At 37.2% G+C, this 13,256-nt stretch overlaps 1 protein-coding gene across 3 annotated transcripts in view; it reads left to right on the plus strand.

Moving 5' to 3' along the window:
• Nucleotides 1-13,256, plus strand: part of LOC111053314 (potassium voltage-gated channel protein Shaw) — a 240,237-nt gene that overhangs the window by 213,913 nt on the left and 13,068 nt on the right. For all 3 annotated transcript variants that reach the window (XM_039425067.1, XM_039425061.1, XM_039425063.1), the window contains 6 exons: nucleotides 2,079-2,309; nucleotides 4,528-4,839; nucleotides 5,881-6,090; nucleotides 9,066-9,213; nucleotides 10,658-10,765; nucleotides 11,995-12,122. In XM_039425067.1, the coding sequence (XP_039281001.1) occupies nucleotides 2,079-2,309; nucleotides 4,528-4,839; nucleotides 5,881-6,090; nucleotides 9,066-9,213; nucleotides 10,658-10,765; nucleotides 11,995-12,122 (1,137 nt within the window). The remainder of the gene's footprint in view (nucleotides 1-2,078; nucleotides 2,310-4,527; nucleotides 4,840-5,880; nucleotides 6,091-9,065; nucleotides 9,214-10,657; nucleotides 10,766-11,994; nucleotides 12,123-13,256) is intronic.

Consider the following 13,256-nt stretch of genomic DNA (forward strand, 5'->3'; position numbering starts at 1 on the left):
AATTCTAAGTACAAAGTAAATTCTTATCAATACAACTAGAAATCAGAATCTGAATACCTGTTTGGTCTTCGTATTACCCTATCAGATCGTCTTAAATTTTGTAACCCATCATCCACTACTCTACCTTCATCTACTCTGCCTTCCCCCTCATTCACCCCCTCAGGAATCCTGACTGCTAAGGAATTATTCAACCTTGCATTAGCATAGAATTCACGCAATTGATTTACATGAACCTTCACCACTACATCATTAGACATTTTCACAAAATATACATAATTACTAACTTTCCTTACAATTCTTCCTAATTCAAATTTGACACCTTCATAAGATGTTTTTTCATTAAGGTTGACCCATACCACCTGATTTTCATGAAACTTTTTAACTGACCTGACTACTGACTTATTTTCATTCTCTACCTCATCTTTGAAAGTAACGGTTTTCTTCCTAAGATTAGACAAAGGTACTCTTGGCTCATAATTCAACAATGCAACCATAGGCGATTTACCAGTCACTGAAGAGGGAGTACATCTATATACAAATAGACAGTCTTGCAACAAATTTTCTGCATTGACACTTTCATTTCGAAACCTCTTTTCTAAATTGAATTTGGATAATAAAATTTTGAACGTTTGAACACTACGCTCAGCTAACCCATTTGACTGTGGTGAGTACGGTGGAGAAAAAATCAACTTTATCCCCTTATTTTGACAAAATGTTTTCATATCATTAGAACTGAATGGAGGTCCATTGTCGCATACTATTGTGTGTGGATATGAGAAGCGCGAAAATACTTCAGCCAACTTGGACAGTACACATTGAAAATTTGATTTATTCCCAAGAATAAAACATTCCACCCACTTAGAGAATGAGTCACAAATTATCAAATATTTTCTATTAAAGAAATCAAACAAATCCATATGAATTCTTTCCCATGGAATTTTTGCCATTGGCCATGGATGACGATATCTATTATTTGACCTATTTTGCGTGGCCTGACAAACTTTGCAAGTTACCACTTTATGATAGATATCATCATCCAAATCAGGCCACCATACATAAGATCGTGCAAAAAATAATTTCGATCTTACTACCCCAGCATGATTGGAATGAAGTATGTCTAACACTTTTTCTTTTAAGCTAGTAGGTATTACAATTCTATTTCCAAAATACAAACAATTATCCAGCACTGACAATGAACTCTTATTCTGCATATATATTTTCAAATCCTTAACAACTTCATTCGGAAATCCATTCTTAACATAATTAGGTACTGTACTCAATACCTTACTAGTATGTTTACTAACTTCCTCAACATTTATCAATGGCGTGGATAAGTATGTAAAAAAACTTCATTATCGTCAACGCTGTCAGATGAAGGTAATCGCGAAAAAACATCTGCATGAGGAATTAGACTTCCTTTTTTGTGAACTATTTTGTAATATTATAGGCTGACAATATTAATTGCCCAACGTATTAATCTGGAAGATGCCATGATTGGAATCTTTTTATTCTCAACAAAAATCGTCTTCAATGGTAGGTGATCACTGAAAATAGTGAAATTACGGCCATACAAATATTTATGAAATTTCTTTACCCCAAATATGATTGCTGATGCCTCTTTGTATAATTGAGAATAATTTCGTTGAGAAGAATTTAAAGTAGCAGATCCGAAAATAATAGGACACTCTACTCCATCTACAATTTGACTTAGAATTGCCCCAACCTCAAATGAGCTAGAGTCCACTGACAAAATTAGTTCCTTGCTAGGGTCATACAAAACCAACATAGAAGCTTCAGACAAAGCAGTCTTACATTTAGAAAACGCTATCATACATTCTGAAGACCATACCCATGGCTCATTTTTCCTCATAAGTTTGTACAATGGCTCCAGAATAAGTATTTAATAACATTTCACGAAATTCACAAAGCTCAGACAACAACAGACAAGACTCCATCACAAGACAAGACTCCCACTCTCCTTACCCACAGCTCGCAGGCTGCCAACATAGCAATTCACAATTGGAACAATGAATATTGTTACAAATTTTACATAAGTGTATAATATTGTTGTGTGTAAGGTGGTGGCGGTGATGTCGGTGTTCTTCATCTGCGTGTCAGTGTTGTCGTTCGCACTGAAGACGCACCCGGACATGCGTGTGGCGAGTGTGCGCAACGTCAGCGTGAGTCTGGCCAACGGCAGCTGGGCGTGGACACTCGACAAGCAGCGCACTGACCCGCATCAGGCCTTCTTCTACGTCGAGTTGGCCTGCAACGCTTGGTTCACGTTCGAGCTCGCTGTGCGCTCTGTGGTCAGTCACACACAACACACCACTCCAATATTGATAATGGCTCATATTCAATTTGGATTGAACTTCTTCATACTTTTTGAGGAACATATTTAGTAAAAAGAATGTCTGCAGAAAGGCTTCCCCAACAGGTATAGACCAAAAGGTAAAAGATCGATTGAAAGACCACGTAAGAGATGGCAATAAATGACATGTTATGTACGAATGTAAATTTTTATAACTCTTTTAAATTCAAATAACTACTGTATAAGCTGTTTGTAAGTCGGAACAGGCAATAGCCTAATCCTTGCACCTTAGATGATGATGCTATTCAGTACAATAAACACGCAGCGCTTTAATTAATGATGGCTTAAAGTTAATTTGAGTTAAACTTTTTCACATTTTTTTAAAAACATATTCAGTGAAAGTGAAATATAAAACATCTTGAGCAATATACTTGACAGATTGGCTGTATTCTATGGTAGTCTGCCACTCCTGATTCACATAACATGAACTCGCTTTGCGGTCTGTCTGTGATCAGTGGCACCACTTCAATTTATGGATATTAATTCTAATAAATTATAAAATTGTAATAAATAATTTGCGATATTTATGAATTGTATAACATACACCTCTAGTGAAGGTGCCTGTTAGCTAGTCAGCTCGAGTTAGAAGCTGTGAAACTCAATGCACTTTAATCTTTCTAAGGGGTAACATTATTTTCAGTACTTTTCAACTCGGGCTGCTGTCAAGTCGACCGAAACGTCATATATGCGATGTTGCCATACATTGGGAAATGAAAGTAGTAGTTGCGATGCATGCCATCAACTGAACCTCAATAAGCCCCCTGTGGGTTGGGGGAGCTTTGAGTCGATCATCGTACTCAAGAATGTGTTGAAAACCAGAATTCACCCACAGTATCCATGCTTGTCGTAAGAGGTGACTAAAATGGACCTCAAGGCAACTCCAGAAGTTGCCTTGCCTTCAAACCCACGGGATCTGCCCCATCAGGGCAGTATCGGAGGGGCAAAAAGAAAAACCCAAGAGACCAGAGATGGGTGAAAATCCAGGCACAAATGTAGGTCAAGAGGCTAAGTCGAGGGTGACCAGGTGCCCCAGAGGAAATTTGGCGACCCCTCCTTCAGTGCAAGGACCTACAAAGAGGCCAGAAGTGGAACTCACGTAGGTCACGAGTTTGTGGGTGTAGATGCCAAAACTCACCATTGCTCAGAGAAGGGCGGCCATTCAGGCAAAACTTCTTGGGACAGGTGAGGCTTTTGACCCTGGAGAGCTTCGGAGGGGCAAAAAGACAAACCCAAGAGACCAGAGATGGGTGAAACTCCAGGCACAAATGTAGGTCAAGAGGCTAAGTCGAGGGTGGCCGGGCTCCCTAGAGGCAGCTTGGCCACCCCTTCCTCAGCGGTAGGACCTTCAAAGAAGGCCAGGAGTGGAACTTACGTAGGTCATGAGGACTAATCAGTCTGAAGAGACTGAAAAGCATATCACAATGGATTGCAACAAGCAACCGGGTGATGAATGGGATGTTAGTATATGGAAAAACTCCTGGTACTCGTAAAGAACACGGGTATTGGTTTGCTCAACTAACATACTACTTGGGATCGCAATAAGCTTTGCTTGACGTGTGGGGCTCTTTGAACCTTTGGATCCTAGAATCCGTCCCTTCAAAACAATAAACAATAAACTACAAAAAACAAAAACCTACAGGTTTGGCAGGACCCTAAATTGTTTTTTTGAAATTGTGAATAAAATTTGATTTGATTTGATTTGATTTGAACTGAACCTCAATCTATAGTATTTCAGCATTACTAACTTGTTAAGAATTGCATCATACCAGAAATCTATATTATTGCATTCAATTTATTAAGACATATAATACAAGAAACCATATGAAGAAAGTACGTTTTAAGAATAGAGTATGGTACCTAGGGAAACGAAAGGAAGAAGAATTCAAACCTAGTAATTACCTGTGCTTACAGAATTAATTTATTTGCATGAAATTAAAGTAAGAGCAGAAGACCATTGCCATATGTATTTCCCCTTTATTACTTGGTGAGTCTCGGATTCTTGTTAATTATCATATTCCACAGAAATATTGTGAACTGTAACATCTTACATGACGATACCACCTCCTAGGAAACATCTATGAGGCTCTCCATTTCCCATCTAACTGAAACAATCAATTTCCTCTCATGTATCAGTCATTTGTGGTTTTAATTTGTAGGTGAGTCCGAACCTGGTGCAGTTCGTGAAGTCGCCGGTGAACGTGATAGACGCGGTAGCGACACTCAGCTTCTACACGGACAGCCTGCTGCACAACAGCCTGGACCAGCGCCTAGACAAGTCCGACATCGTCGAGTTCTTCTCCATCATCCGCATCCTGCGCCTCTTCAAGCTGACCAGGCACTCGCCAGGCCTCAAGATACTCATCCACACTTTCAAGGCGTCCGCCAAGGAGCTAACGCTGCTCGTCTTCTTCCTTGTCCTCGGCATTGTTGTGTTTGCCTCGCTCATCTACTATGCTGAAAAGCTGCAGGTAAAATACATCTAACTTTCAAATAATATTCCTCGCTCATCTACTATGCTGAGACAATGCAGTTAAAATAATATAAATCAAACTTTCAAATCAATGGTGATGTCAATAAGAAATTATTCCCTCAATACTTAGCCTACAATTCAGTTGGGTTTTCTAAACTTTTTGGAATCTGTCAATATCCATAGGTTAACCATATGGACCTGCACATTCGAGTTTATAGAGATGCATATTCATGATTCCATAGAACGTGAGAGAAATCTCCTCTTCGTAGTTGATGAGTAAATTCTTCAACATCACAAAATCGTATGTGTTCTCAAACAGTAAAACACTCTGCATCTCTCTCTAAATCTAATGAATAATATTGTGTTTACGTCACTTACTTTCCATGCTGGAAACTACTAAAAATTTAAATACAAACGAATACTTGAAATTTGGTAAGTAAGGTTTGAGTGGTCGAACTATTTGGGAGTATGATAATTTCAATGTAAATCACATGAAAACTCAAAATGTAGTACGAATAGTATACGTAGTAAACGAATAGTATCGCACTATTCGTAATAGTACGAATAGTATACGAATAGTATCGCAGTCGAACTATGTGAAGACAATTTAAAAAGGTAATTACTGAAAACATAAAACTGGGGTGTCCCCCCTTGATATTACAACCATTTCAACCATTAGGAGTATGACTATTCTAACTTCATTCTCATTTAAAAATAATCCATCGCTGTTTATATTTCCAAGGAAAAACTAATACTGAGTACTATTTATCACTTTCTGCCGCAGTTTCCAAGTGGAAAACACAAACACATTCCTAAAGCCTAGCAGGGCATTTGATGAATTGGTTTTAATTATCACGTAGATGATAAAACCTTCTTATTGTAGAAGTTCATTTAGTGTGAGGTGGAAAGCCAGTGAAGCTCTTAACGAAGCTGAAACACTGCTGAGTGTTAGTAGCAAGCAGAGCGCATGGGGGGGGGACAATAGTAGTCTATTTTCATATGGAAGCCGGAATGACGACTATAAGTTTAATCCCTGCAGGCGAATCCGCACAACGACTTCAAGAGCATACCGGAAGGTTTATGGTGGGCCATCGTTACCATGACAACGGTCGGCTATGGCGATATGGCGCCAAAAACTTACGTCGGCATGTTTGTGGGCGCGCTGTGCGCTCTCGCAGGCGTACTCACCATCGCGCTCCCCGTGCCTGTCATCGTTTCCAACTTCTCCATGTTCTACTCGCATACTCAGGTGAGATCATTCATTCCTCCATCAACAAGCACAATGTTCAATTTAGAAGCAAGTTCCAGAGAAAAATGCTATTCTTCTTTAAGGTAGTCTGATGAAAAGTCTAAATTGAAATTATAATTATAAGTGAAAAACTATATATTTATTTTCTGGTGATCTATTGATTCAGATAAAAGAGAATCTAGGTCCGTTATATATATTTCCAGTCATCTACTATTGTAATTAATTTGTGAATTAAGTTAGAAGAATCGTAAACCCCAACTAGGGAAGCTCATAAACTCAGATTAAGTTAGTTTTAGAGAATGAAAATTTAAGTTTTGAGAGAGTAATTCTGTAAAAGTTGAACAATTTTACATCGTCAATTTTTGATTTTATAACAAAATCGAATAAACAGCATAAAATATTTTTTGTAATAGTCATTTCATCTCAGCTGTTTTCCATGCATGAAATCAAGCCGGCAAACAGCTGATTGCAGAACAGGAAAACATGTGATTTTCACTACGTTATACTATACTGTAAAGAGATCATATGTTCTCTTTACAGTCGAGTATGTTAGGACTCTACTGAGTCTCAATAACATCTGAGTAATTAATATACTAACTCAAATAATTAAAGAACTCATTTAAGGAGTTTCAAGTTATAAGAACTCATCTGAAATCTTTTAATTTAGGCCTTTATTATGTTATTTGAGCTCGAAGGGTCTGTCTGCTATGAACTAGGCGCTACGGGCTAGGTCATGTTTATAGAATGCAGTAGCTCGAGCAGCAGCAGGTAATGGTTTCTGTTTCTCAGCAATATTATTCTTTCTCAGATAAGTATGACAAAAATATTGTACGTAACTTGTACGTTAACGTATTTACCGCATTCGTATGAAACAATCATAATTATGCGGTAAATTATCGTTACCGGACTTGTTACGTAAAGTACTAATAACATTAGATGATAATATGAGGTTTTACGTGAAAGCGCACAGTGTTACCTTTATAACAAGAAAAAACTATTCATTCTACCTATAAGCTAACCTCATTATTCTAAGAAATTCGAATATTTGAAAAATTGCCGAAAATCATAGAAATACTTGAGCGAGAGTGAGCTGTAATCCGTTACATTATAGCTTTGAATCTATGACTCATAGTGGAGGAAAATTATACGTTTCGAGAATGCTGACTTCCTGAGCATAGCAATAGAATGATCACTCTTTACCAAAGTGGTTCATACTCCATTATTTTGATGAAAAAGTTGAATCGTCTTGAAAGAAGTGCCGAACAAAAGGAATATTTAATCTTCTAAACGTACACTGGAAAATTGAACCTGTCATGAGGGTATCATGAACATTTTCCGGATGAAAATTGCTATGGAATGTAATTTGAAATTTCGTTAAGCATACAGCTTGTTTTTAATTATTCGTCGTATGATACGATAAGCATATTCGTCAGGCTAATTGGAAAACTAATATTTAATCGGCGCGACGAGAGGCAATGATGCTGTGTTACACAAGCAAGCAGATTGCGAAACACAAAGTCGACAAAGCAGGGAATTTCCCGACTGTGGAGGGGGGAGGAGGGCGTTCCTTTTGTAGACTGGCTTGCAATATTAAACTAAACATTCATAATTCACTAAGACTTGACGGAAAGAGAAGGACTGAGCCGACAAAGCGGCTGGCTGGCTTTGCTGCGCTGTAATGCCTTTGTGTCGACACCGAACAGTCTGCAGTCTGCCACACGCCTCCCACAGTCCCACACCGTCACTGCCAGGGAATGAGGATAGCCAAAGGCAAATCAAAGTCCAGTTTCTTATCTGTTCGACCAGATTAAACCAGTATCAGCTTGAAATGAATCGGCGACCCAGTTTAGGAGAGGTTAAGATCACTTTTACCCCTCCCTCCTTTCTTTCGCCTCAAGAAAAGAAACGTCCAAATGAATCGCAGAAGACGTTTTTCAGCGAGAAAGAGAATAAATGAGCCAGAAAAGTGAGTGAGACTGTGTGAGTGGAGAGTGATCGATGTGGTTGCCACCCTCTTTGATGAAAGAAAAACTCATTACCAAAACTCGTTAAAAGACATTAATATAAAGAGCTTGAATCCGGAAAAGTGCTGCCGCTTCTGCGGTGGCTGCCTGAGTAATGTTCAATTATTGACTAACAATGGCGAAATCTCTTTGCCAGAACAGAATTAGAATTAATGTCAGAGCAGCTGGATTTTGTTTGAACAGCGAGATCGGCTAAATGAATGTTGCACTTCACTTCTTTCGCCGATACTTGACGTGCAAATTTTATAAAATTTCATCATTCTTTTAATGGATAAAATTATCTCTGAAAAATCTTCACCAATTTTCATGTAACAGAGGATTGCCAATCGATAACCGCTACGCTTTGAATAAGAAAATACAGACCATAATAATCAGATGAAAATAAATGAGAGCTACTATCATAAATAATAAGTTTTAAATAAATATTCTTTGAGAGGGACAGGAATTTGAATTCAATTGAAATCAGGGAATTGGCAACCTATTGATATTATTAGTATAATATAACTATAAGATGAATGAAATAAAAAAAAAAAGCATGAAATAACATTCTTGCACTGCTTGAGACTTCGTACAATAAATTCAGATAAAATGAGAAATCAGCTTTTGACAATATGACGACGCAAAGTGCGCAATATATTATTCACGAGCATATTTTGATACAGCATTTATTCATAGCTGAGTGTAGCCTTTACCCTAATTATCTAGGCTTGGAATCACTGCTTGAACTGAAAAGAATTGAATTTCATTTGTTCATATTCTACAAAAAATACAATATTGAGTAACATCATATTTCATATAATAAACAGTGAAACATATACCGTACTGAAAATTGTATAAACTGCATACCGTACTATTGAAGTGTATCATAGATGTTAGTTAGGTAGGTAGTTACATAAATGGTATAAGGTAGCTATCGAATTTGCTGCTAGACTTGATTGGGAAATGTTACAGGCGCGATCCAAGCTGCCGAAAAAGAGAAGACGGGTGCTGCCAGTGGAGCAGCCACGACCGAAGCGCGGAGACTGCACCGCCGTCAACCGCCGCATGGGGGCCATCAAGCACCATCAGCACCCCGCCACTCTCAAGGACGCCAAACTCGGTCAGTTCACTTACTCCTTCTTCAATTACTATTCCACTCATTTCAACAATTTGTCTCATCTCATTTCTTTCACTTATTTGACTCAATTCACTTATCTTACTAACTTACATAATCTATTTCTCTTATTTGAATAATGCACTCATCTTACTTCCCTTGTTCCACTCATTTATCTTATTTCACATGTCTCATTCATTCCTTATTATTAATTTGTTGTTACTTTTTTAGATCAGGTGCAATAAACCTAATCCGTGAAGTGTAGATGATGATGATGATGATTCTCCTATTTCACACATTTCACAATTGCACTTACGACTGAATTCTTCCTCTCAGCCTTGGGATCTAGCCTCTAACCCATTTTCGTCATTGGTTCCTGAATCTTGTATTTATTCTGTATGGCTCAACTATTTGATAGTGGCTGAACTATTTTTATAAATATTATTTTCGTTAGTTCGTTTGGTATCATTATTTGTCTGACACTTTCCTCTTTTGGAACTGATTGATAGGTAATCAATGATATAATGGTACCGTACTCCAACATGATTGAACTGTTCATCAATTATTACCTTCTACTCTTCAAATGTATTAGGTTATATCATTTTTTCCATTTCAACTAGCCTACCGTAGGGATATTGTCTATGTAGTATTAAAGTTGTCTTTTCCTGTTTTGGAACTTGAAGTTTTGTACGGTACTTGTTACTTGTCGCAAATTATTAAATATTGAGAAGAATCTTGTATTTTATCAGACAATTTGATACTCATAAATAAGCAAATAATGGATCATTCACATCTAATTCCTTGACTATTGACATGGGTGAAGAACAGCCTAAAAATGTTGCCTGTTGAGATGTTCAAAGAACAGAGCTGCTAGCACTGAATTGTCAAGTGCTAATGTGACGTGAAAAATGTCTGGTCTGGCAGTTGACATTTCCCAAGGGAAAGGGTCAAAGCAAGGAATGTGCCAAAGTGAAAGGGACGACAAAGGAGAATGGAAGAGATATAGATAGAGGCGGAGCGCACATACCTTAGCTTGCTTGTAGCCTAGGCTACATCAAACGTCTCACTGAGCAGCATACCGAAATGCTCAAGACTTCCATCATCAAGTCTAAGAAGATATAAATATGCAAATATACGATTAGTATTTTATCAGCTTATCGAATTCTCATTGAATATCACAAGATAATTGAATTGAGTTGAATCATTCAGTGGAATGATTGGTTATTTTTAATTGAATTAAAACCTTGAAGGTAGATTTAAATAGCTTGCCTGGTTAGTCCCTTACCGAACTAAATCCCGTTAAATAGGAATATGAAATTGTGATTCCTCACGAGAAGTTTTGATATTATTTTTATTTCTGATAACAAACAGCTTTATAAACTTTACCTTTTTAATAAACTTGTTGAAACTGATAAAATTTGTCACTTATAATTTATGCTGTTACTCACAGGCACAGTGAATGGTGTAAATATGCTGGGTCTGGCTCTTCAGGGACCATCTATACCCGGCCTCACATTACCTGCCCCATCTGCTCCAATTGGAATAGCCTTCACTGCAGGTAACATTTCGGGAATATCGCATATCTGCTCAAAATATTCATTCATTCCTCGATAATCGACGCCATATTTAGTCTGACCATGATAAAAGATTTGAAATAGTCACAGCTAGGCTACTTGTTCTTAAAAGAAGCATACCGTAGCATACCGAAGCATACTAGCTTCAATTTTTACTCTTTAATCATCAATATCCAGAGGGATATTGTTTAGTGGATAGTGGAAGAGGGGGGCTCTTATTGCCTCAACTTCGCTCACATCCCTTTTAATGTTATATAGTGCAAAAATAAATACATTTATATCTATGGAATAACTGTTCATATGCCTGGCCATATACCCTACATCCCATACAATCGTATATGCTTGTTATGAATGAAAAAATCTGGTGTGACGCACTCACACAACTTTCCTTGCCGTTATGAAAATTGATCAACTGACGCTAGTGTTCTCGCGCATCTCAAGTCTACTATTCAAAAGATCTAAGCCAGCTGGTGACAGGACAATAACGCTGCAGACACACGATATCTGCTATCTCTCCATAGTGAATGATTTAATAGAATCAACAGTTGCCAACCGTTTGCAATTTAATAATCTTATTTTCTCGAACTTCGAGCTTATTTTCAATTTAAGGTGAAAATGTTACTGAACATTAATTGTAGAGATTTTTATGCTCGATCTTTTCCACTAATTTTTTTTGTTTAAATTGTGTCTAAAGCCTGATAATTGGGAATCTAAAATCAAACTTTGGGGCGGAGCTCCTGAAATTTTTACAGATATGGGAATAGTAGCAGTTGATAGAACTTATCAATGACTACTCTAGGTATGAATTTGATAAAAATCGATGGAGCCGTTTTAGAGAAAATCGCGAAAAACCCTGTTTTTGAAAACATTTTTGCTATTTTAGCCGCCATCTTGAATTGCATTTGATCGAAATTGTTCGTGTCGAATCCTTATAGTGTAAGGACCTTAGGTTCCATATTTTAAGTCATTCCGTTAATTATTGAGAGATGAGATATCGTGTACACAGACGCACATACACTCATACACACACAGACACATACAGACCAAACCAATACCCAAAAAACACTTTTTTGGACTCAGGGGACCTTGAAACGTATAGAAATTTAGAAATTGGGTTACCTTAATTTTTTCGGAAAGCAATACTTTCCTTACCTATGGTAATAGGGCAAGGAAAGTAATATGATTTAACTAATACTGTCCAATGTTTTAGCAGCGCCGGAATCAGAAGGCAGCAGCTCAACGGGTCTGGCGTTGATCAGCAGCCGTGGCTCAGTCGCCCCAGCCCCTCTGCAGCCCAGGGCAGCCACAATTGGCACTGCCAACCTTCTGCTCCCACTTCAGGTAGCCTACTCATGAACTCAATCTCTAGCATTCAACTCTGACTATTCCTAGTTCCAAATGTGATACCGTACGGTAATTGATTTCATTGAAATTTCCTTCAACACATTTTTGTTTCTTTAATTAAGATTATCTTTAGTTTCAAATATAATAGTTTTGGTTGATTTTATACAGGTCTCGTTCACGACTTTTTGCTCTTTGAGAACTTTTTTAGTTACAAATGTAATATCTAGTATTAGTTGATCTTGCTTGAATTATAGTTGAGCATATTTCCTCCAAGCAATTCTAACACAAAAGATCAGCATACATTATATTGCAGTTAATTGCTGAGAATAGAATCTTTTCTCAAGGTCCCATTACACGGTCAGTATTCGGTCAAACATCTTTCATCAACGATCTTTGATAGTCATAATTTTTATCAAGTATTTATTGCTAGTTTAACACAGTTGTCATAGGGAATCAAATCTTTGATTATATTTTTGGTCGTTTATACGGTCATTTGACCGTATAATGTGCACCCAATTCGTTATAAATGGTAATTAATTTAATAATTTTTATAAGTTGATAGTAGAAGGTATCCTTCGTTTCTCTCCCTCGATCTGTGTTTATTGTGAAAACTGTGATGAATTTGTTTTTAGTAAATCTCATGAAAGGAGAGAATTAATTAGAAAAAATATAATTACCCTTATAATTAAAAGGTTGCCAAACGAACAGTTAGCACCCGAGCGATAAGGCTTCCTTATCAACAGCTGAGTACCGGTATAAGATAAGAGTGCCGTTTTGTGCTGCGCATTTTTTCAAAGAATTGTTTGATGGAATTATGATTGTTTTGCAAATTGAGTACAAATCATTTATGAATTGCTCATTGAACGTTTTTGGAGGTTACACTTTTGTTTACAATTGATCAGATGTTTTGTAGCAGCTCAGACACAGCTGACTGACTCAATATATTATAAATGTCATGCCAGGTTTTCATGCAAGCTATAATATTATTTCTAAAATTAAGAACTATTGAAAAAGGATAAAGAGTTTCAAATAGAAAAATAAAATGTATGTATTATTGTTAAAATTATTTATTACTCACGAAATTACATTATAATGTCGAATGTTTGTAACGAACTAGGTCATAGCATGAAT

Source organism: Nilaparvata lugens, chromosome 1 (genome assembly GCF_014356525.2).
Source record: "Nilaparvata lugens isolate BPH chromosome 1, ASM1435652v1, whole genome shotgun sequence".
In the NCBI taxonomy this organism is placed as follows: domain Eukaryota; kingdom Metazoa; phylum Arthropoda; class Insecta; order Hemiptera; family Delphacidae; genus Nilaparvata; species Nilaparvata lugens.